Source organism: Daphnia magna, linkage group LG2 (assembly GCF_020631705.1).
Source record: "Daphnia magna isolate NIES linkage group LG2, ASM2063170v1.1, whole genome shotgun sequence".
Classification (NCBI taxonomy): domain Eukaryota; kingdom Metazoa; phylum Arthropoda; class Branchiopoda; order Diplostraca; family Daphniidae; genus Daphnia; species Daphnia magna.
Window position 1 is genome coordinate 13,901,387 of NC_059183.1, and position 25,342 is coordinate 13,926,728.

Here is a 25,342-nt window from a genome sequence, read left to right on the forward strand (position 1 = left end):
CTTTTTCTTTTCCACAACTCTTTTGTTAATGTAGTAGCCAAGGTCGAACTGAGATTATCCGACGCGCATTTTCCGTTCCAGCTCTATACTTCTAATCGGTAGGGCCAAAAATCCCAGTCGAGGTAGGTGCTAAAAAGTACGTTAGCCTCCGGGGAGCGAAGACCTTCCAACGTGTATGCCTCTTCATCACGATTCAACGGCTATTGCGTATTTCTTTTCATTTCCTTGTGCCTTATTTACTATTGGTTAGCTTAAGTAATTTCACCTACCTGACGTGTCTCTCTTAAAGAGATACTTTTGGCGCTTAAGAGGATTGAGGCGAGGTCGTTCTTGCCTCCAGGTTAACTTTCCTTTTGGTGGAAGGAGGTGGCTTTTTCACTTTTTTTTGGTCACAATGTATTGTCATATCACTGTGCTATTGCTTGTTTTAGATCGATTGATACGAATCGTCAACTCGAGCAATTGGATGGTTGACGATTTCACTAACGCCATTTTGTGCCGCAGGTGTTGACACGTCGTGGATACGATTTCTATTATTTCTTCATCTATTACGCGACAAAGTTTTACAACCGATGATAGATTTATGTAATCTTCTCAGTTTCAGCCGGAAGTCGGACATGACTGCCGCATAGCCGCAGCACATTTGTCGATCTAATCTCGTTTCCTGGTTCCAAGGCTGCTGCAGGAAACCTATTTGGTTCCTGTGTGGCACCGACATGACACTATAAATAATGAGCTATCAAGTAATGAGAACGGGAATGCAATTTAAATGTATCGTGGCATTGGCGATTCAGGTTTTATGACAGGAGATTGAAACAACCACGTTTTTGGAAAGAAATCAAAAATTGCAAGCAACTGTAGAACACTCGGTAGGCAAAAGTTAAATATAGCAGTCTGCTGCAAATTAATGCCACCAACTCCACCTAGCGGCGAAATGTCTAGCGTGTGTTGATATTTGACAAGTGATAGTGTACATGGCGGCGATTGGCAGCCTCCATCAACAGGAAAATAAATAAAAGTTTTGTCATCTGAAAGTGTACCGATTCGTTGTTGGAGAGGATGATTTAAACTGAAATAATTTGTTCTTATAAATCGCCTTCAAACCCGAATATACAAAGGAAAATGTCTTCCAAAAAGTAAGTATTTTATTTTTCACCTATCATTTTCTGTAGTATTAAACATTCATGTGAACATTTTTTCTTCAAAATGTATGTGGTAACAAAGAAGAACACATGATTTTATGCAATAAAATTACTATTTTCCTTTCTTCTTTTTTTTTTTTAGTGAATTAAAGAAGCTGTCCGAGGAGAGTTTAACTCGGCAACCAGAAGAAGTCTTTGACATCATATGCAAATTGGGAGAAGGGTAAAATAATTTAAATCAGTGATCTGATTATTTTTATAATATGTGTGCCTTTTTTTTATACCTAAAACTCTCATAGGTCTTATGGCAGTGTTTTCCAAGCCCTGCACAAGGAGTCAGGGCAAGTTTTGGCGATCAAACAGGTCCCAGTTGACACAGATTTGCAGGAAATCATAAAAGAAATCTCCATAATGCAACAGTGTGATTCTCCATATGTAGTCAAATATTATGGGTCATATTTCAAAAATACAGACCTCTGGGTAAGATCATAAAAACTAATAAATCAGTAGACATTAAAATTTTAAATCATGTTTCACCTATAGATTGTAATGGAATATTGTGGGGCTGGATCAGTATCTGACATCATGCGGTTAAGGAAGAAAACTTTGTCTGAAGTTGAAATTGCCACAGTCTTGATGGATACCCTTCGTGGGTTAGAGTACCTACACTTGAGAAGGAAAATTCACAGAGACATCAAAGCTGGAAACATTCTCCTGAATTCAGAAGGGCATGCCAAATTAGCAGATTTTGGGGTAGCCGGCCAATTAACAGTGAGTTTCTTTCATAGCTTATGCGTAACTTACGGACATGTTGAATAAGAATTTTTTGCGTGCTTGTAGGATACTATGGCTAAACGAAACACCGTGATTGGAACGCCTTTCTGGATGGCGCCCGAAGTGATCCAAGAAATAGGTTACGATTGCGTGGCTGATATTTGGAGCTTAGGTGGGAAAGATTATTTTCAGTTTCGTTCGTGGATCCTTAATTAATGATATGATTTCTTCTTCTTTTTAGGAATTACGGCTTTGGAAATGGCTGAAGGTAAACCGCCTTACGGAGATATTCATCCGATGCGAGCAATATTCATGATTCCGACCAAGCCCCCGCCGTCTTTTCGAGAGCCCGACAAGTGGTCGCCGGAATTCATAGACTTCGTCTCGAGGTACTCAATCAAAAAGATTAAAATTAGATTTTTTTATTTGTCTGCCCACAATTCTTTATAAGGAATCATTTGTCTGAATTTTGCGGGTTTCCCTTGAATAATTTGCACGTAATTGGGATGTCATGACTTGTTTAAAATATGCATTGAGTAAATCGCTGTAGGCTGATTGAAGAACTAGAAACCACGCAAAATCTGTAATGCTAATCATTTAGTAACCGGTTTACTTTAGGGGAAAGTAGCAATACCGCCACTCCGCCCAACATTGCGGTCGTTAATGAGATTAAGATATGCTCTTTTTTTTTAACCCTCTATATAGGTGCCTTGTAAAAAATCCTGATGAACGTGCCACCGCTACTGAACTCTTGCAAAATGAGTTCATTGGAATGGCTCAACCAGCTTCTATTCTCAGTCAAATGATAGCTGAAGCCAAAGAAATACGAGAAAATATGGTGTACCGGCTAAGCGGAAGAAACTTGGTTGAGTCGGTGAGTGAATTGACCACAAGGCTTCTGTTCCCATACGATATTATAAAACCCCCCTATCAATTACATAGGATGACGATGAACCCGACAGTGGAACCATGATCAACGCCTCAGCCAATGATAGAACGCTGGTGCCATCACAGGACATTTACGATGGAACAATGATTGGAAGTCGAACCAGCGAGGGCACAATGATCGAACATTGTACCGGAACTCTAGTACCTCACGGCCGAAAGGGTGGTCGAACAATGACTGATGATGATGATCTGGCCGACAACTTAGGCACCATGGTTATTAATACGGACGAGGAGGAAGAAGACGCCGATTCCACAATGAAAAGTAAATAGTGGCATTTGTGATGATTTGTCGTAAGATTGATAATCGATGTTGTTTGCGCTCATGTAGGGCATCAAACTTCAGATGGTCAGACAAACAAGGGCAAATACCGTCCACTATTTCTTGATCATTTCGAAAAGAAAGATGCTGAGAAGCTATCGGTGGACGGTGCTGCTCCCGCACAAGTCTCTCCGGCCTCGACTGTCGCCCAGCCCATTCCCATGACACCGGAGGAACAGAAACGTTTCGAAAGCAATTTGCAGCGCCAGCTAAATCAAATATCGGCTGGTAATGAAAACAAATTTTGACTCATCACTCTCTCTCTGTCTCTTGTGTTGTGAGCTTTTACAATACGATGGGCGGAAATTAAATGCTGTGCTGTATCTCGATTGGCACAGGCTCGACGGTTGGCGTGATAGCACGAACAGTAATGTCGGCACCCAGTCAAGAACCGGCTCCAGTAGCTGTTATCCCGCCATCAATTCCTGGCGCCAATGCTCATGCGGAGAATCCCGTTAAAATGCAACGGCCTTTCATGGACGGAGATTTTGAATTCGTAAGTTGCATATTGCATTCATCCTTTCACTCCGTCGTTCGTCTGATAAAAAAAGAAAAGAAGAATCTCGATAGAAGGAGAGGAAGGGGGGAGCTAGAAAGCCATGTTTATTATTATTCTTGTTTTCTTTTTGTTTTTTTGTCTTCAAGCAGTTCAAAAGAAATAGCTTCGTGAGCAATCTGAACAATCACCCTCTTCTCATTCTTGACACCGGATACCTCCTTCAGCTGTGCTATTGCCACAGCGCACATTCCTGGCTCCCCATTTTTTTTTTCTGTTTGTTTCTGGTCTGTTTCATTCCGGTTGTAGCGAGTTTTGAAGTGCTCGTAGGGGGATATCGGAGATGCGTTTGAAGAGAAGTGATATCCATTTTTCCATTTGAGCAATTTTTCTTGGATTGCACACGACGAACAATACCTGACAAATGTAGAACTTTGTGTAGTTGTACCTCCGCGTTGCAAGCTCTTCTCGAATTTTGACGAGTGTGAAAGAGGATATCCCATTCTCTTGTGTCTGCTGAAGATCGCTTGAAAACCAGTTTTTCAGACCTCTGAATTATAGCGTAGCACTTAAATATAGGACTGTGGTCGATAGCGGCTAGGGTGGGAAAATGATGTCACGCTAGCCTCCTCATTAGAGCGAGCAAAGAAACGGAGAGTGGCCACAGTGGAAAGGTATCGCAGCAACGAAATGCGAGCATCGTGTTCCCATACAGGAGGGGGCGCATTCTGATGAAGTTGAATTTTTATCTAATCAGATCATCGTTTCATTCTTTAAAACAAAAAACAATAACAATGCGTTGATGATTGCAGCTCAAGTTCCTGAGTTTCGAAGAACTTCAACAGAGAATGTCCAACCTGGACTCTGAGATGGAGCGCGAGATTTATGATTTGCGCCGACGCTACCAGGCCAAACGCCAACCCATTCAGGATGCCATCGATCAGAAAAAGAAGCGCCAGCAAAACTTTTGAATGCCCCGACGTCTCGTCATCATCACCAGGCCAACGACCGTTTCTTCGCTTGTAATCTTGTAATGTACTTTGTCTCGTGACGAAGTATCTCGTTCTGACCGGCCGCCAAAACTTACGGACGAGAATGGACGAAAGAGGGAAAAGAAAAACACACAAAAACTTGGCCTAATTTAGGGCCAAGTTCCAAACAGTAACGAGTCATTGTCGAATGCCTTTGTGTTTGAACGGTGTGCGCGTCTTTCCGTGCGTAAGTCCTTGTCATAACGTGCAATTTTTTTTGTTTTTGTTTTGCCCTCTTCCTAAATACCATCTCTTTGACGATCGTGACTTCTTAAACGAAATTAAGGAATTTTCATTTAGAATTGCGAATTCCTTATTTAGGTGCCATCGATTTTGTTTTTCCCCGTTTGTTTAAATGCCACGGTAAGCCATGCTTTACAACAGGTCTCAATCACAGATCTTTCTGTCCTGTCTCTACTATTTTCATTTGTATTGTTATGATTTAGTAGTCATTGAATTACATGTCAAAATGATACACAGTGTATTATTATTTAACGACTCACATTCTTGTCACAAACGGAATGACTTGACCAAACTGTTTTTTTTTTTTTTTTTATGTAAGGTTAATTTAAAAAAAAAGGGGGGTGAATGTTTAGTGAAAGATTATTACATTTTGTCCAAAAAAGACGTAGAAAGGGCCGCACATCGCATTTTGTTTTTTTAAAAAAGAGGCTCCTATATGACTAGACATAACATATTCAGATTTCATGATAATGATTATTCCTCTCCCCCACTTTTTTTTTTCTTAACTCTCTGTCAACGACTTTAAATCGGATAAGCGGATACACACATAATATATATAAACATTGCACGGCTTCGTCCATAAGCCGTATCGTGTTGAATCGGTAAGTTTTCATCTTTTAGACTCGAAAATATTATTGATTTGTTTGTCTGCAGTCATTTTGTTTTGTTTTTCACACTTGGGTGACGTGATTGCTGGGGTAGTAGGATCTCCGTTTGGCTTCTCTCTCGGCTTTGGAAACGCGCGATCGGTCGAAACTCACCGAACGCTCTGAATTTGAAACGAAACAAAAAGGGACATTAAAAAAAAAAAATCAAGATACGAACTGTTGATTATTTAGGACGGGAGAGGGGAAAAAAAAAGAGTTGGGTCATGAGAACTGGGAAAGTTTCAGAAAAAGAAAAAAAAGGCGATGACAAGGAAGAAAAATCTACAACACAAATGGCCTAAACCGTTGATCACCGAAGCGAGTCTTTTTATTATTGACTTCTTTTTCAGTCATTAAATCTCCCTCATTTCATTTTAAAGTTTTGGAAAAAAAAACGGTGAATTCATTGTGGAATAGAAAAGGCAGTCGCATCTTTGTCATACTAACCTCGATAGGGGACTGGAACGGGAGGACCGGGTGCGGCCGGTGGCGGAGTTGAAGACGCCACCTGAGCCGGAACGGCGTTATAGTTTCCTAGACTCTGAGGTTCGGCTGTTAATACTGCACTATTATTCAGCCCATAGTCTGAATGATCTGAAGTACTGCCGCCGGTCCCTGTCAATTTCACTTCGTGGTCAACCATCACTGCACACGAATCCAATCAAAGTTGCACACAGAAAGAAAAAAAAAAACATAAACATGAAATATACATAAAAGATGAAAATTCGTGTTATTCTAACGAAAGGGAGGGACATGGAAATATGAGAATGCATTGAAAAAACACAGACTATTAAATTTTTAGTACTGTTGCGGTTTCATCGTCTTGCGTTTTCCTTTTTCCGCGTTTATAGTATCTCTACTCCGACACCCCCAAACGTGACGCACAGGCATTCCAAACGTCTCAAATGACCCACTTGAAAATCAGCAATCATAAAAGAAAAATTGCAACAGTTCTTACATCTCAATTGACGTATCTTGTCGCATGCAAAACGTACAGCACTTTTAAGGTCGATGTTATCCCAAACTGCCAATACTTTTTTTTCTTTCTTAGCCAAAAACTTCGATTTTTATGCATTTCGACTAACCCAAAGTTTATTACGCATTTCTTTTTCGAAATCAAATATTTTTACGATTTCCCATTTTTCTCGATTTCTTAGAAAATGGATACCATTGTCCTGCCAAAAAAAAAACGAGACATTTAAAACAAAAAAGGAAATGCTTGGCGTGACTGAACAGTTCAACGTTACTACTCTCCCCTTAAAAAACGGCTCATTTGCAACGTTGGCTATTAGCAACGTGACCGTCCGCAGCACGACGTATTTTCTTTTTTTTTCTATGGTCACGGACAGTGAGACACGTGATGGAGTGTATGTGTGTCTTGTCCAAGTAGAAGAAGAGTAGACCATAAGAAGAAATTGGTTTCGGATAAATTCACTTGTCCTACGAGTCGGTGGCTTTCCGAACGTGTGCCGAACGTGCAGCTGGTGATTTCTAGATTGAACACAATCAACCGGTAAAGTGGCCATTGTTTAGCATTTCGACGACTGTCGTGATTGGGCCGACACAGGCCACAGTTTTTCAATAGAAAACCCACCCAGACAAAAACTCACGTGATAGCAGAAGATGAACGATTCAGCTGACTTTGATAGAGAAGCACTTTAACCGCTAAAACTGTGATAAGACTGATCTGATATCCTCAAGACTTTTTAAAGCGATTGTTACGATGGCTTTTGATTGGAAGCAATTCTGCATATTATAGCCCGTTAAAATCGAAGAGTGGGGCGATATAATGGTGAAAAACAAGAAACGTTTTGCATAGCGTTTAAAGAGACACTTACGAGAGAATCGATTGGTTGGCTTATTGTTGTCCCTGGCTGCCAGACTCCGATCGCGATAAACCGATTGGACTGGAGCAGGTCGTTGTTGTTGTTGCGGCTGTTGTTGCTGAGCAACGGACACGGACGATGACGTGAAAGTTTCAGCTCTTCCTCGCTGGTCCATTAACAATGTCTGGCGGCGACCGATAGTTTCTTTGACGCAACACTGCAACGTGACAAATCGTTATTGACACTGACGGACGCACAAACAGGCCAAAACGAAGAGATAGAGAAACCTGTAAATCGTCGAACCATCCGTTGAGATCCATAGAGGTCTTGACCAGGAGGCGGCCCTCTTTGGCCAGCGTTAAGCATACAATAGCTGTCCCCCTCTTGTCCAGCCATTGGACGGCAATCACCTCGGCCAAGTTCACCTGTTAAAAGATGAGGCAAATGTCACCAAACAGGTTACTCGAAAGAACATCCTTCGGCTAACAAAAGAATTTCTTTTTCTTTTCTTTTGACAATAAAATTCCCAAGCGAAAAAGCCTTGTCTTTTCTTCGTCCTTCCCCCCCCCCCTCATTCTTTGTGTTCCCCCCCTCTTATTCTTTTCTATTTTGTGTGTATACCTTTGGATGAGTAGCATACACATGATGACTATAGAAGAACAATAATAGTTAACTTGAATTGGAATCACACACACACACACACACACAAAAAGGAGGGAGAGAATGCGGAGGTCATTCCGGACGCCCTTAAAGCAAACACTCCCTCCCCTCCCTTTTAAAGCTATTTTTTATATATTTTTTTTGCATCCGGAGGGTTGTTACGCTATATATATACAGTCTAAAACATGTTACGTGCCTGTAAAAGAAACAAAAAAAATGTCGTCATGGCAACGCATTGAAACGTCATCAAGAGATATTGGGAAAACATGTTCCATTTTACATAAATTAAAATAAATAAAGGAGGGCAATTTTTTAATTTTTGTACATAAACATATTCACACACCACTTTAGTCTCTCATGTGTGTAATGGTGGATCTCTCATAAGAGGAGCCGTCATCGAAGTCGTTGGCTCTTCTTTGGGCTGTTTACGACACACGCGCCGGACGATGCGCCCGTTTGCCCCCTTTTAAAAACACAACTCTCCTCACATCCCAGATGGAATATATAATTCAGTTTGTTACACATACACAAGAGTCGTTCAAATAAAAACAAAAGGGAGATTCTTTTCGCTGATCGGTCCACAATCCAAAGTTCAAGGCAGCTAGTGAATGCGTTATGTATACGAGTTCACTAACGAGATCCTATACTCTCTACACGCGTGTCCATTTTCGGCAATACTAGCGATAGCAACTCGAGCGCATAGATATTCAAATTCTACCCTTTTTTCTTCTTCTTCTTCTGTCTGCCCATTTTTTTTGTGTGTGTATGTATGCGAGCGTTGTTTTTTTTTCGGGTTTCAATTACTCAAAAACAAACGTAAAGGGCCACTCTTACTTTTTCAAGTCGCCCGTTAATGTATTCCTAGTTCTTTTCTCTTGTTTATAAATAAGTTTATGTATGTACATATTTTTTTTTAGTACTGTTCGTGCATACCTTGAACAAGAAGTTTCCCATTTGAGTCAAACTGGCTTCGGAGCCTTTCTTGAAGCAGTGCAAGTAGTTTCGAGTCAGGATGCAAAATCGTTCTAGAAAGACAAACAAAAGAACAGAGTAGAGACCAATTATTCAAATGCAATGCACAAGTGTGTGCAACACTTTTTCTTTATTGTACCATGCATTTTTTTTTGAACAATAATTATAATAATAGTTTACCGTGATAACGGGAGAAAAGACGATCGCGCATGACCCATAGTAGACCTTTGCGCACCATCGAAGATTCCTGGCATAAAAAAAAAAAAAGAAATCAATTAAAAGAACTACAGAAGACGTCCCATAAATAACATGTTTTTTAAATGTTTGATATGCGGTAAATATATACAAACTGGAGAGAGAGAGAGAGAGAGTCAAGGGCGCCCATTTCTTTTGAGAACTGATGGCCCTTTGAAACGAGCGCCACTGAGCCAGGCGCGATTAAGTTCAGCACCGGTTTGATCCCGACCGGTTTAGCATTATGTCCCTATTGTTGTGTGTGTGTTGCATTTGATAATTTACCACCGTTGGCAGCGTTACACCAAATAGGAACTAATAAGCGGGTTACCACAGATATCAATTTAAAGGGAAAACCCTTTTACTGTCATTTTCTTCCACGCTTTTAGGTTTAAAAAACTAACTATAAAAAGCACCAAAAAAGAAAGAAAGAGCAAGAGATTTCACGAAAGTGGTAGGGGGCACTTCTTCGCGCGCCCGCAATTAATGAGCGCTCTCTCCGTGCGCTCCTTTTCCAGCAATCTGATATCACGTGTAGACGCTCGTTCAACAACAACAAACGACGTGGAAAGCTTAGAAAACCCAACGATCGATGCTTGATTGTCGTCTCTTCCATCTTTCCAAACAAGGGCGTGTTTCCTTCACGCTCCACGTCGCCCGATACATTCGCAAAAAAAAACAAACCTAAAGGTAAAGCAAGTTGAATAAGATGCGTTCACGAGTGAAAGTTCTCTCTCTTTTTTTGGAGGGGAGGGGGGAGTATTTTATAATACACGCAACCACGAAATGAAAGATTCAAACCTCATCGTGTTGCTGTTTTCTCAATTTTTTTTTTTATAGGGATCCTCAAGTTAAAAAAAAAAAAGTTTGAAAAATGAAAGTTGGGAACAGGCGAATCGAATAAAAAAGAAAAAATCCTTTTGCGTGATGTGATATGACCAACGTGAGCCGACATTTCAAAAGAATATTCATTTTTCTTTTTTTTTTTGCCTTTTCAACAGGATGTGTGTGTGTATGCACGTAAAAAAACAGGATAACAATAATCATCTATCGCCGGAGATTGTGCACGGTTGACGTGAAACGAGCGTGACTTTGAGAGACTTGACACGAAATTGGACAGAATGAAATCCACTTCATCTTGGCGAGATGTTCACACTCTCCGGTAGATCAAAACTCCTCCTCTTTAAAAACATAAAAAAAACAAACAAGATTTTGCTTTGTTTTGTTGGCCTTCTTCGTGAAGAGGACGTAATAGTTCATCATTGCAGTGCGTGTGTGGTGCGATTAGCCAATCAACAACGTCTGAATGCGTGCAGACGCCAACAGTCGCGCTATCTTTTTCATAATCATTAACACATCTTTTTTTTTTCCATCTACCTCCCCTCTTTCTCTGCTGGTGGAAGCAAATCCTCCGCAGGGGCCTCCATGTTGCGCAATTACGCTAGTCGGTTCCACCAGAAATAAATCTTCATTTTCAGCTTCACTAGTAGAGAGGGTCAAGGGAGGGGTGTGTGTGTAAAACGAGTTGGATGTGGCAAAAAAAAAAAAAAAAAAGGCTCTAACCTACACCCTAAAAATATGCCGAACCTGAGCCCCTACTCCTAACAGGATTTATTCTGTTGCTCAATGCGTATTAGTGTTGATTGTGGGGTGCTGTAATAGTCGTGGCCGGATAAAAAGAGAAAACGGAAAACCGGAAAAGTGTGGCTTTCCCTCCGATTCACGTGAAAAATAACGAAGCAGAAATTTTGGGTTTTGAAAAATACAAGGAAAAAATGTGAAAACAATTAAAACAAAACAAAAAAATCCTGGAAGCTGCTTGGATGAAAATTTCTTTTGAATAAGGTATCGCGGTGTACGCATTATAATAACGCAACCGCAGCAGCAACAACACACAAACAACAATTGGGAGAGTTCCAAATCGACCACAATTGAAACCGTGTCGAATGTTTCCCTTTTCTTTCTTTTCAACTCGGCAAAAATAAAAATAAATAATTTTTTTTATTAATGTGATCAACATGGAGAGCGCCAATTGTCTGGCCAACTTGCGTTTCTCTTGCGCTGTGCTTTTTTTTTTCATTTTCGTTCCAGTAAGGTCAATGTTATTATGACGGCCATCATTCTCGCTCTTACCCAACTTTGGAGTTTTGAATAATTCAGTGCGGGAATAAAGAGAGCCTTTACAACGAACGATACGCAACATGAAAAAAAAAGAAAACTGGAAAAATATAAAAAAAGGCTGAAAATCGATTGGAACATGCCTCATAAAGCTCTAAATCGAATCCTTCAACTTTCAAACAAGAAAAAAAAAGAACGAGAATGAAAGCGAACAGCGGGTGGGTCGACGATGTATACATCTTTCACTACGGAATGTATTTCTTTTTCTCTCTCCCAAGGTTAGAACCCTCTTCTTTATTTTTAAAAACAAAACAAAATGATAAGACCTTATATGGTGAAGCTGATAAAGTAGCGGCTGGAACGGACGCCGCGTGCGCGTAGGTTCTTTCAAAGTATTTCTCTCTTTCCTTTTTTCAGTTCAAATAATAAAAATAAAAATAGTGGGGTGGCCTATTGAAACAATCATCATCGACTGTGTGTGCATTTGTATCGTTGCCATAGTGACGGCCGGTTGTAACGCCGTCGTAGATGCATCCATCAATATCAGAGAGTGTGCCATTGGCTTTGCACGTGGCTCTTACGCAGTCTACATATGGACGTAACAATTGTTTTCCGCGTCCATGGCAACTGCAGGCCACACAGACGACATAGCAAAAGGAAGGCAATAAAAAAGAAAGAAAGAGGGGAGAAAATGATTGTTTTTTTGTAGGTTTCCGCCGTTGGTGACCCTCTCCGATGTTGCCAATGTCGTGGGTTTACTCCTCAAAGCCACGGGTTTTTTTTCTTACTTGTTTTGGGCACGCCGTAAACACGGACCTCTCCATTTTCAACGTAAAATCAACGGTCACGTTCAAATAGACAACATCAAAAGCTTTTATTTTTTAAGATTTCATAACAACGCAGCCACGTTTGCGGTAGGTCGTGAGTGAGGAGACAGACTGGCCCCATTAAAGCCGTTGTGTGTGGACGATTCACGCTGCTCGGCTTGGATAATCGATTCAGAATTTCGGCGCTCTATTCACTGTGTAACCGGTAGAAACCAAATGAAGAACGGGCGGGACCGAGAGTTTAAAAACAAAAAAACATAACACACACCCAACACCTGGGCGCTCTCCCCCATACACAACCCCTCTAAAAAAAATATCCGTAGAGCGTATCAGTTTTCTTATTTCTATTTTGTTTTAATGACGGGCGCAACCGGATCGAGACGTGCCAAACGTGCGACTTTCATTCTTCGTCTACAACAAGACGAAGAATTCAACAAACACAAAATTTCTTTTGTTCTCTTTCAAGATGAACGATGGATACGCACCTCCCCCATTTTCTCGCGTACAACACTTAATAAATTCTTATCATGTTCTAACAATATATGAAAATAATAAAATACACGTTGAGTAACCCATCTGGTTGTACCACCCCATTTTAAACCCCCCCCCACCGGAAAAAAAAATGGAGTTTGTGTCAGAGGGCAGGTCGTAACGGAGTAGGGAGGGGAAAATAGAAACCCCTTACCCCACCCCACCCAAAAAAAAAAGAAAAAAGAGGGCAAAGTGAACATACCTCTGGTTTGGAGTTGATTTCACGGTGTTGGGGTTCGCTGGCCGCTGTAGGCGACGGAAGGAAGGTCCACTCGGTTTTGACGGCATTCGGTCCCGTACTGGTCGGCATCGGACTACCAGCAGCTGCGGGTTTCCGGTGAACTACTTCCGCCGACGTTTTGCCAGTCGATCCGACCGATGATGAAGATGACGATGGGAAACCACGTGCGTTTGTTGCTGATCCACGTCCGGAACCGTGTCGCACCATGGGCGCGTTGGCCGCTTGGCCCGGATGAGCGTGTTGTTGCGAGTCTCGGTTCACGCAACCATCGGCGCCCATTTCCGGCTGGATCACATAACCCTGGATGATCTTGTAATCATTCGATTGATTTTGATTGATGGCTTGGTACAAATCCATGACTGGATGAAGCAATCCAGTCTGATCTGCAGGTTTGACGTTGGCCACCACTCCGCTGTCCCGTTCGGCCGTCGAGTGAGCCGAAGAGCCATCCGGATTTCCGTACTCAGATCTGTCTTGAATCTGCAGGTCAACTACGTTCGTGGCTGGGGGTAAGGCCGTCGTCAGATCGATGGATTGGTGATGAGCTGCTAAGGCGGCCCGAACCGGAGTCGGCTGATGGATGCGGATGTAGTCCACACCTTTAGCCATGGTGCCCCCATTCTGATGGCGATTGGACGAGCTGTGATCACGACGTTCTCTCGTTCCGGCCAAGGCGGCCGCGTTCAAGTTGGACACGCTCCTTTGTCGCAGTCTGGAACGCGAAACGGCTTTTAGCTCTCCATTGGCATTGATCAGCGTCTCCGGATCGACGTAGATGTTCTCTTTGACGGTGGCCACCGTAGGCACTTGCATCGGCAAATCGCTCGTAAAAGACCACGAATTGCGAACAGACGACGTGCCACCTCCAGCCGACGCGCTCTTGCCGCTCTTCTTCGTCTTACTGCTGTTGTTATTGCTGTGCCGTTCGGGCTCTTGTTGCTTCTGCCGCCGGAAGACGCCTCCTGCTGGTTGGACAACAGTGTCGCTCGGTCCGTTGTTATTCAACAACATGTTGAATTTTTTCTTTTTTATTTTCTTGATTTATCAATTCCTAATGTAAGGAGCGTGTTTTTTTCAGTTCGCTAACTCCGGAAGGACACACACACACTTGAGAGATAAGGCAGAGATATCAATTGGGGAATATTTTGGAAGCGGGGTGGGGAAAATCAAGTAAAAACAGCAACTGTACCTTCGGTTTCTTTCTCTCTGGTGGGCATGTGCCGAAAAGATCTTTCATGTGTCACTCACTTCTCGGATAATGTGTGTTTTCAAAAAAAACGAGTAGACACAGAAGAAAAGAAATGAGTGGAGGGAAGAAAACAAATCCAACAGTCGACTGAGCATTGACGAGTTCCAAGAAAAAAGGGAGAAAAAAAAATTTGGGGGGAATCAAAGAGAATTGAATAAACAAGGCGGATGTTTGACAAGAAACAAACAAGAGCAAAAAAAAAAAAAGAAAAAGATGGTGGGTCTTGAAACTGAGGATAAGATTACACATGCACACACATATGGACGACACTGCGCTTCTCTTTCACAATAGAAAATGTTATGTCCTTTTTTTTTCTGATGCAGCAGCAACACTTTGAGATTACTCGAACGTTAATGTCGACGATAGAATTCAAGAAAAAATCAAGGGGGCGTTTTTATGTTGTTGTCACAAACACACTGTGAGCCACCTGTTGGGTGTAGCAGAACGTCCTCCCCAAAATAGAATATTTTTAAAAAACAAAGAAATTCAATTTGTCAATTGAAAACTGACAAAAGAAAAATGCGAACGAGTATAAAAAAAAAGATTCACTGAAATGAAATCGAACTTGGAACACGACGAGGAAAACATGGGTCCGCACTGGACCAGCGTCAGGCAGCGACTGAGTACTCGGGGCACACTGAACTTTGCTTTTGGGCTCTGCCAACTTCAAGTCAAAGTCCCTCCCCTCCGCCCGTAAGGCTCTTTCCGCTTGTGTCGCATGTGTGCGCTGAGAACGAACGGCATTGACGCGGAGAAACGTCAAATAACGAAGCGAAAAAAAGGGAAATCAACATTTTTGTTTGAGTCATTCTTGAAAAACTCTGAAACTATTACAGGAGAGTGAATGAAACCTACGCAAAACACACCCGCGCAGGATTTTTTACGATCTATTACATCAGCTATTTGTTGGCCGTTACGCCAACGCAATAAGTCGTCCACATTTGCATAATATTGTTCGCAGCATAGCCAAACAGCTGGATAGATTCATTTCTTCTATAAAAGAGAGAGGCTCAAATGGCAAAGACAATTCAAAACGTTTTGCAACCATCAAAGGCTTGAAGAGATGAGCTGATCTTTTGAATACGTTCCCATCTCTGACAAAAAAAAAGTGGGCTAATCACTAAATCGTAATTCACAATGTTTTTTTCTTTCTCAGAATTGAATGAGCTCCTGCTGCAATCACAGTCTAGGCAAAAAAACAGAGGCGGAGTAGAAGGTTAGCCGGTGTAGGCGAGAAGCGCCAAGGATTGCGGTAGCTGAGCTTCACTTTCGCTATTCTTGAAACACATTCTTTACTTTCTACATCTTCAATTCTATTGACAATAATAATTAAGGTAAAAAGAATAGAAAATGGAGACATATCAAAGAGTTCACGAGAGAAGGTCTTTGGGTGGGCCTTCGAATCTTGCCCTCTGAGCCTGAAATGTGCGTTGGCTCTTCTAGCGATTGTCTTTGGCGCGTCAGCAAGAGAGCGCAGCAGTCTTAACAGCTTTTAATAACACACGCAATAGGGGCGTGCACACGCAATTGAGGGTGAATTGGGTTTGTTCTGGGGGTCCGTGCAGCAGCCAAGAAAATGACAACACACATCCTCCGACGTCTTTAAATTGCCTTGAAAAATTGGCCGAATGGAGACAGCCGTTTGTCCTCAAGGCTTTACAGTTTGAAGTAGTACATCGTAATCACGCAATCTCATCGTACATATGATCAACGCCGACGAGCAATTGATGAAGACCCAAGGTCTCTCTCAAATTCCGCCTTGCCTCCCACACAGCACAGACACATTTATATTATTATGTATACAGTACATATGTACGATAAGAAACATGTTTGCGCTGTGCGCGATAATATTATATGGCCGAGTGCGTCTCAATTTACGTGATACGCTGGAGGGCATTTTGAGACGCATAAAATCCTTTTTTTGTGTGTGTGTGATATATACTCTTGTGTCAGTCATATTGTCCATGCTTCTATTTTGTACACACAGTTGATGTATCGTTGTGCGCATTGGATAATTTCAGGTCCTTGAATCACATTGTTGTTTTTCTATTATTGGACATGGTGGCGATTATCGCACTAGATTAGAAAACGTTTCCCAAAGATTGTAGTCGAATTTCGTCTTGTAAAATGGGCCAATCCACGAGGGGACCATTTCGGCTGTACGTGTTCTATTTGAAGTATCGATATCGACCATGGGCTTCTCCTTTTATTATCATTACTATCATTATTTATTTTCTTAAATCTAGTGGAAGTGGAAAGCTCATCCGATACAGCCATTGTAACTGATTTTTCATGTACGAATAGCTTCATGTTAAAGAGATTGACGATGATCCCGTAACGTTGTGACAGATATGCGCAGATTAGACACTGGTGCCTGCATTTAATTCCTGTTCCAATACATGTTTTTTTTTATTCTCTCTCTCCTAATGACATTTTCTTTTATTTTTTTTTTGCTTAGCACTCTAGCTTAGTGCCTGTCCATTTTTTTTGGGGGGCTTCCCTATTAGAACATGTCCGAGAAAGAAAGATGTTGGCAGGATGGCGATAAATCAAAGCGGCCATTTATTTCTTCTTCTTTTTTTTAAATGTATATTTGTCAGTACAAGCAACAAAAAAAAAAAAGGTGGGTCGTTACAACAGAGTGATGGTCCCCGAGGATCCCTTGAAAAAAATATTCTTGTTGCTGGGTCTCTTACGCCGATGAGGACATGAATAATGGACGATTAATGGAGACAGATAAATACGCCGCCATTCCTTTTTTTCTACCCACACGGGGCACACGGTGGATCGGAAAAAAAGGCCGAACATGTCCGATCTAATAATCATAAATATGATGCCGCAGAACGAGCGAAATGTCTTCCTACGTAGACGCTGAATCAAAAATTAATTGACTAATGAAGAATTCAGCCGCTGCTGCTGCGCTTCTTGCCGATGATGTCGTTGAATTCCCGAGATTCTTTTTTTTTAATTGTTTTTTTGTGTTTTTAAGTTAGAAGAAGAAATAAAAATAAAAGGAAACAGATGACGAATGATGTTGGGAGCAGGTTTCCTTGTCATTTCGTGATTGGTTCTATGATTAGAATATTAGACATGGCCTTGCCGTCGGTGGGTTCGATCCGTGACAGATAACATATCATCCAGCCGACGTCTTCCACAGCTTGCGACATCCATTCTTTATCGTTTCCAAAGAAGAATAGAAAAAGAAAGTATAGAGATGTCATACGACTCAAACATTCTGGCACATATACAAGTTTATTTTGAAAAAAATTTATCAAAAAAGAACGTGCGAAATGTTCGTGCAATTTTTCGTGATCAACGCTCAAAAAAACAGCAACTAGAAAGTTGTTTTGCGCCATGACTTTTGAAAATAATGAAAAATCAAGAACATACCAAAAGTTGGTCTCGTTCTCTCTTGCGTGTTGTTTTTAAATTCCCTTTTTTATATTTTTTTCTAAAACGAAGAATTTCTATAGAGCAGCGGGAAAGGTCTAAACGAGGTGGTAGAGAGAGTGGGGCGGAGGCGAAAGACTCGACGACGACGTCGTGACGCACGATAAATGCCCTGCTGCTGGCCTTGTCTCTCTCAGCCGGGACTCTATCCATCTGGGATGGTACAACTCCAGCAGGTCATTTGTTTCATGGCTATACAACTGTTGCTAATGTTCGTTGTACATCCTCCTCCTCCCCCCAAACTTCCCAGACTCTAGATATATAGAAAAGAATTTGTTTCTCCATGAAACAATCTCAAGAAAATGTCTTCTTCAGTCAAAACTGGATGATAATTGCTTCAAAACTTTTTTCCGGCTTGATTGCAGCTAATTCACAACTATTCCCTCCCCGACCGTCGAAAGAGGTCGTCCGAGATTTTGTTCTTGGAACGGTAGCAAAACAATTTCAAATAGGTTATTCGGCCCCCTTTTTTCAAAGAAAGACTTTTCTCTTCATGTCTATGCATGTCCAATGGTGGCTGACCTTTAACGATCTCGTCAGCAGCATCAAGACAGCAGCACAGGTATGATGGGCTCTCTGACACAGGTAGTTTAGAGCCGTCCTCTTATACCTTTTTTTTCTTATTCGCTTGTTCGGAGAAAGAGACTCTCGGGTCCAATGGTCCGTCACTGAAAACAAAACAAAAAGAACGGCCCAATGTCTCGTCACGTCTCGTCACATTCGATGAGAACACACCGACTTTTCAACAACAAAAGACTTTAGTGAGAAAACAAAAGAAGAACGAGGCAGGGAAAAATAGAAAAGTCACCACCACAGAAAGCCGTCCATGTCCTCTTGTTTCTATCGGTGTGTGTGTGTGTAATGGCAGTCGGCCATGACAACGGCCTTCCATATAACGAAATAACCCCCCCCTCTCTCACCTCTATGCAACGGTACCTTTTTTGGATGGATTTTTAATTTGAATTTTTAAATCCACCTGTATATATATGTATATTCAGTTGGCTGTTTTGCATCATGGATATCTTTGCGGTTGGGTCAATTTAACAAAAAATGGCGTCCTCCAATGTGATGGCCAGCCCCGGATGAAAAATGAAACTGAATGTAGTATATATACTGTACTTTCTTTGCAACGAGCGAAAGAAGAAGAAGAAGAAGCAAGTGTCTTTGGTTAGAGGGCAGGTTAGAGGCAAAAAAAATAAAATAAAAAACAAAAGACTTGTTCTTGTTGTAGGAAGAAAGGGATATATAACCATGGACAACAGCTGCTGCCGGCCGTGGAACGTTTCTTTCCCACGCTGCTGTTGTGTGTGTTACTTGCTCCTTTTGCCTCTCTCATTCTTACTGCCTCTCGCCACAAGTAAGAGGCGAGTGTGTAGATATGTGTTTTTATTATTACCGAGCACAGCAAGAGTCTAGAAAAAGCCACCCTCTTGCTTGGATAAATATATTTTTGCCTTCGTCTTCTCTTGTCTCTCTCCCAGCACAAAGACTTCCTCTTCTTCTTCTTCTTTCTCTAACTGCACCATTAAATATTATACTAATTCCATAGCAGCCGACTCTGTTTAGTACAGACGATTAACAGCGCGCTGTAGGCTCTGCCCCCCTCTTTCTCCTTCTCTACGGTCTATATCTTTTCAAGGAGTTGATTAGCGCCAAAGTCTTAGTTTTCCTCGGGCTTTCCAAAACGAATATAATAACAATCAGATGATTGTATTTTTAAACAAAAAAAAATATATAAACATATAAAAGGTCAAAGGCATGACAAGAGAGGGCGAAAAGAGCCACAAGACAACAACATCGTACACAACAAAAAGCAAAAGAAAAGAGAGGCAAATCTGATCACGTCACTTCCTGTTGTCCGACACGGCCGACTCGGCATGCAATTGCGTGAGGGCTCCCCGCTACGTTCGCCCCCGTCGACTGCCCCTCCCACGTTGCTGCCCGCATATATTGTACTAATGTATGGCAAGTGAACATTCCGTCGCATCCGTCAACGTAGACCTACTATATACTGATTCCAGCGCCATTCTGACGAGCTCCTCGTCTTCAATTGGATTGTCTTCCGGCCTTGGCAAGAAACGCATGCACGCCAGTAGATTGGTGAAAAGTCTCATTCGTTTATAGAAAAATACAAGAGACTCGTAGTACATTGTTGATGTTGGTTTAGCTTTTATCGCTTCCGCCCAGCCTCCCCTATATGAGAACGAGATGCGAAGGATAACCCAATCAGTGCTGGGCACGACACTTAACACGGTTCTTTTGATGGGCTTTAGTTTTTATCCTTTTCCCATAGACAGCACAGACGAGAAAAGAAAAGGCCAATGTTTTACTACACACACAGTGTGTAGCAGAGGAAAAAGGGGCGAAAGATCAAACTGAAAAATAGGAGATGTATTAAAAGCTGTCTGTGTCGACCGTGTGTAGCGGCAACGATCTACTACCCCAATAACCGTTTGATGGGCGTGCCGATTGAGAATGAAACCGTTGCCACAAAAGCGGCTGGCTTATATTATGTATAGCTTTTGCGCTATAGAGCTAGGGTCTTACAACTACTTAGTACTATACAGCCCATGAACAACGAAAAATATTTAAGAAAAAAAAAAACGGCAGCCTGATTGTTGTAATCAAAGGGATGCTAATGACGACCAGACCAGATCTCTTTCCGGAGACTACAGATATAGGCTATACAAACAGCCCCTTTTAAAGGGGTAGAAAAAAACGTATACATAGAAGATTGCGTGATAAAATGAAAAAGAAAAAGGGCCGTCTAATTGTATTGTCTTTTTACGAAGCTACGTACGTTTTTTTTAAGTGGAAAGTGTTGAAATAAAAGAAGAAAAAGGCAGAACGTTCTTGTTTTCATTTGAACGGTTTGGTATACTGCCGAATTCTTATCTTATATGCAGTTAAATATGCGACAATGAGGAAAAGCAGCAGCCGATTATTTACCACTTATATGTTTCTCCTCTCTTCAAATGCCTCGATTTTTTGTGTTGCATAAAAGAGAAAGAAAAAAAGTTCAAAGTGGATCGGAGGCGTTGCCGCCGCTTTAGGGCAGATGTTATAAGCCTTTCGCATCATTGAGAATGCTGCGATAAGGTTTCATCTGTTTATAGTCAGTTGCACGAACCGACAGTCACTTGGATATTCAATACAATCATTCGACAAAGAAGAAGAAGAAAACCAAAAACAAAAAAGAGGGGCACAAAGTCAACACACGATTGCCCGTTTTTCTGTTTGGTTGACCTTAGCATCCCCCCCCCTCAAGCCTCAGCCGGCCATACATAAAAAAAAAAGAAATATAACAGATTGAATAACTATATATATACCGTGCCCATCAGCAGCAGCTTATAGATGTCTACGTGTGTCGGAACCCTCTTTCTCGTTGGTATCTGTCAATATTTTGCCAATGGCGGCTAACACAAAAAGAAGAGACGATTCTCTTTTTTTTTTCAGCTTTTCCCTTTTTTTAATAACATTCCCGCAGCGTAAATGCAGCTGCCCTTCATTTCCTAATCGAGTTTTTAGTCTTCGCAACGCCAAAACAGCGTTTGAACATATACATACCCCCTATATATACTTTAAAAGAAAACCTGTTTTGTATTGATTTTCTTCAAATCCATAATCAATCATTTCTAAGAATATTGGGGGACCGTGTTCTTTTTAAGGTTCCGATAAATTGATGTTTATATACCTGACTAAATGATTTTAATCTGCCATTTTTCGGGACAAGCCCTTTTTTTTTTTTTCTCAATCTCCCGCAGTATAACGTTGTCATGGCTACCCGCTTTCTTGCCCCCAACGAGAGCGGAAGACGCGCACAATTTGCCTCTGGCGAGTTATTAAGTTATGATTAAAGCGTGCAGGAATAACAGGATTTTCTTTTTTCGTGATTAAAAAGGCAAAGTCAGAAGTTTGCCTCAGTTATTACAACACGACATTAGACATAACGTGCAATCCATTAAAGTCGTCCACTATTGAATAGTCCATCAATCAACAGTATACGAATCGTGCTGGTGATTAGAACCTTGTTATATTTAAAGGCATAATGATTTCTTGCATTACTGTTATTAACATTGCGTGAAGTTAAGCAAAGTACGTCAGGCCGGATTGAACGGCATCAAGAAAAAGAAGTTTCAGCCCATTATTTTAAACCTTAATCAAATGAATGCTTAATAACAAGCCACTGGAATAACATGTCGCAAGTGAAAAATATAGTTCTGCTATACGTGCTGGACTAAAACATCGCTCGAGGCCACTCCAGCCTTCATCTTTGAAGAGGTCGATATGAAATACGGCGCTAAAGTATCAGGCAAAACTCGCACGAAACGTCCAACCTAATTAGACTTTCTAAATAAGACGATGTTATTTCTTTGTGCTGGACACGCAGAGGCTGTTTCAGGGTCAGTTTGACTTGTATATACTGTGTATAGTAGGACCAATTAAAATTTGCCAAGTGCGCAATGTCATGACAAGTTACTTTCATGAAAGTAAATCAACGTCCTGTTTTTACAACAACAACAAAAAAACACAAATTTATTGAATTGTTCTAGAAAAAGAAGAAGTTTGGCTCTTTCTTTGTGTTCCAGATAGTTCCAAAATCTTTGGTCAAGTGGCATCCATCAGTCCGATGACAAGCGTTAAGAACTCGTACAAGGGCCTTGAGAAATTTCTGATTACAATGGCGGACATTTTAATCGCAACATTTATAAATAAACATTGAATGGCTGATGCAATCGCAACAAGTTCTTTTTAATAATGAATGAATGTTTTGATGTCAGTAGAAGCTGATTGTTGTGCTAGTTCATCAAACGTACATCTATACTCATGTATAAATGGGAGTGTATTCATCATATATATAGTGTTTAATGCATTGTTAACTACCTGCTATTACCTGAGGGACATCAGGTAAACAGATGAGCATAAAAAATTTGCCAGAAGGGCAGAAACCATTGGGTCGGCTAGACCGGCTTCCAAATAGTTAAACGATGACTACCGATTATACACACGCTGCAGCTTCCCCAACATGGAAACATATTATTAGTATACAACAACAAATGAAGTGAATGAAACTATAAGGATTTCAATTGACGATTATAGTGGTACCCAATCACATTGTTAAGAAACAGGTCCGTTTTCAAAATTCAAAATCATTTTGCGATACACGAAAAAAGGCAGCGTGATCAAGAATTCTATTACCAGCTAATTTATAATGTTTCGTTATTGGAATAGCGATGAGTCAAGTTCACAATTTGGACTTTATGCAAGATCATTGCTTCATGATCGGAAAACTGAATTTTCATAGGGCAAAGTCAGGTGGGCCGTGTTTCCGTCCCGCTCACGCTCCATAAACGCATCAACATTTGATGTCACGGTAGCCAAGGTAAACATGCAGCTATACCAATATTTGTGAAACAAGTTAAAGCTATTGCGATTAATAACAGGGAACAGTTTCTCGCGTTTCTAATCAGGTCCAAACAAGACCCTGAGATCCGAAAATCTTGAAACGTTTGACTTTCTATATACAAACGCAAAAAGGACGTTCGTGCCGAGTTAATAACCGACGAATGCAAATACATTACACCTGTTGAAAAATCTGAATAAATGACTCTCCAAATACACGACGCGCTTTTGCAAACTGTTCTCGTTTGACTTGTTTCGTGTTAAGAGAATCATTAGTTTCTACGAGTTGAACGTGTCCCTGAAGATGCCGACAAGGACGTTTTTGTTAGTGCCCATATCGGCCAATGCATTTGCCAATGGCTAAATGTGTCCCACAACTTTATAAGGATTGTTCTTCATTTTTTGCTCTCTCTCTTCTTCGTCCTGGCTTCCAATTACGTCTCACAACAACACACCCCTATGTATATACAGCCCATCGATCACAAGTCAATCATTTCTTAATCAAGAATATAAAAAAGGGGGCACACGACCTTGGCTCTCTGCTTTCCTTCATGTTCAAATATTCCTTTATTACCATTGTGCCCCACGTAGACACAACGACACACACGCCTTTCATATCAATGGCACGATCGATGCAAGTTTCGCCCTTGAGTGAATCATTCCTGATGTTTTAATTGATGTGTAGCTTTATGTTACGGCGGCTGTTATCAGGCCATTCTTCCCTTTTGGTTGTCCTACTTTGACAGAATGAGGGAATTAAAGAGCTTATGCAGGTTGGGCTTGAAGGATGTTATCAGCTATTATAATTCGTGTATGATTTGCTTCAAGCAAAAGCTTGAAATCTTTTTGTTGTTTGTCTAATGATTAGATCAAACGGGAAAACATAAACTGTTTGCGTCGCAGCAATCTCCTTTCAAAGTTGAATTAAATGTCATAGTTGCAACAACCTGAGTTCGGTGAGAACAAACCTTCAATCAAAGCAGTTTTTGTGCTCTTTTCGCATTTCACTATGGTGATTGAGTTTGATGAAAGCCCTTTATTAGCCACAGTAAGTGAACTATTGACGTCAAACGCCGTTGAAACAATTCACTGACTGTGGTTTTCACGGACAATCAAGTCCCAGTTTCAACAACTTCAGGCATCAGTTGGAATCTATACAACTGCTGCACACCAGCAAATTATTTCTTGGCATCGAATTTAACCTTATAGTTCTATCCAATGGAAAAATATTGTTTTTCTTAGAAGCAAAAATCGAAAGCAATTGACTCAATCGATAATCAATCATGGCCAATAATAGAGACGCGAACCGTCGTTTTCCGGCCTTCGTCTCCGCTCCCTTTATTCAATTATTCAGTTCATAAAAGAGGAAAAGATATAGGACACAGACGGGCGAAAAATAAACCCAAGCGCCCTCCATTTTTGTCCTCAGCCTTGACAGACGGATCGTATGTCGTATAGCTTTAAAAAAAAATATATCGTAGATGACGGAACAAGCCATACGATTGTTATCTCTTCGTACATGTAGAAATTCGAACACAAACAAAAAAGAATTTCCTTTCAAACTATTGAGTTGCATGTGTCCATTTCCCGGGTTCAAACATTTCGTCTATAAGAATGATGTCCCTCCTTTTAGCCTCTTTAACGATCGGGCATTCGAAAGGATTCTTTTTTTATATATTTTAAACACCCCTCATCCCTTATGCTCGTGTATTTTTACTTCCACCGGAATTCCAACGGCTTCCGTCGGAACTAAAAAACAAAACAAAAAACGACGACGACACATAATCCCGGTGAGCGATTCGGGCGCAGCAATTCCGGCCTCGATAAAATAAAAAGAGGGTGATGAATATAATAAGAGCGTTAAATAATCCCTCATCATCCTTTCTTTCTATTTCCTCCTTCTCACGAACCACAAAAGTTTCGTGTCAGAAAATCTGAAAAAAAAAGAACAAAAGAATCTACAGACGCCATAAGTCAGTTGAGTGAAACAGGGATTCTTATCTTTGAGCAGCTACTGGCTGTTGCTGCTGTTCCATTGCACATATTTAGCCATATCTAGCGTGTATAGTCTACATTCACATTTGGCTATGTGCTGTGTATTTTCATGTATGGGGTCCCCTCTTTCTTTTTTCGCATTTCGGTGAGCTCCCGTTGACTCACGCGTGTGGCCCCTTTGTCTTGCTTCATTTGGTTTTTTCCCACAGGGGCGGATAGAAAACGTTCCCTTTGTT

At 41.1% G+C, this 25,342-nt stretch overlaps 2 protein-coding genes and 1 long non-coding RNA gene across 5 annotated transcripts; 2 read left to right on the plus strand and 1 right to left on the minus strand.

Annotated features, from left to right (window-relative positions):
- Positions 1-311: 311 nt before the first annotated feature.
- LOC116916680 (serine/threonine-protein kinase 3) lies at positions 312-5,185 on the plus strand. 2 transcript variants are annotated; one of them, XM_045169898.1, is made up of 11 exons: positions 312-1,136; positions 1,285-1,365; positions 1,442-1,622; positions 1,686-1,913; positions 1,983-2,088; positions 2,158-2,305; positions 2,622-2,790; positions 2,859-3,126; positions 3,193-3,411; positions 3,522-3,679; positions 3,832-4,518. In XM_045169898.1, exons 1-11 carry the CDS (start codon positions 1,123-1,125, stop codon positions 4,030-4,032), a joined length of 1,773 nt encoding a protein of 590 aa, XP_045025833.1. In that variant the 5' UTR covers positions 312-1,122; the 3' UTR covers positions 4,033-4,518. The 2 variants fall into 2 exon arrangements, with proteins under 2 accessions (XP_045025833.1, XP_032777871.1); XM_032921980.2 differs by having other exon boundaries at positions 339-1,136; positions 4,492-5,185.
- Positions 5,175-14,882, minus strand: LOC116916669. 2 transcript variants are annotated; one of them, XM_045169897.1, is made up of 8 exons: positions 14,199-14,882; positions 12,971-14,060; positions 9,239-9,305; positions 9,020-9,111; positions 7,714-7,851; positions 7,439-7,643; positions 6,048-6,245; positions 5,175-5,722 (listed from the first exon to the last, which is right to left on the minus strand). In XM_045169897.1, exons 2-8 carry the CDS (start codon positions 14,018-14,020, stop codon positions 5,625-5,627), a joined length of 1,848 nt encoding a protein of 615 aa, XP_045025832.1. In that variant the 5' UTR covers positions 14,021-14,060; positions 14,199-14,882; the 3' UTR covers positions 5,175-5,624. The 2 variants fall into 2 exon arrangements, with proteins under 2 accessions (XP_045025832.1, XP_045025831.1); XM_045169896.1 differs by having other exon boundaries at positions 12,971-14,116.
- Positions 14,883-16,201: 1,319 nt separating this feature from the next.
- Positions 16,202-16,670, plus strand: LOC116916849. Its single transcript, XR_004390875.2, has 2 exons — positions 16,202-16,435; positions 16,505-16,670. It is a non-coding gene; the product is annotated as an uncharacterized LOC116916849 (long non-coding RNA).
- The last annotated feature ends 8,672 nt before the right edge of the window (positions 16,671-25,342 follow it).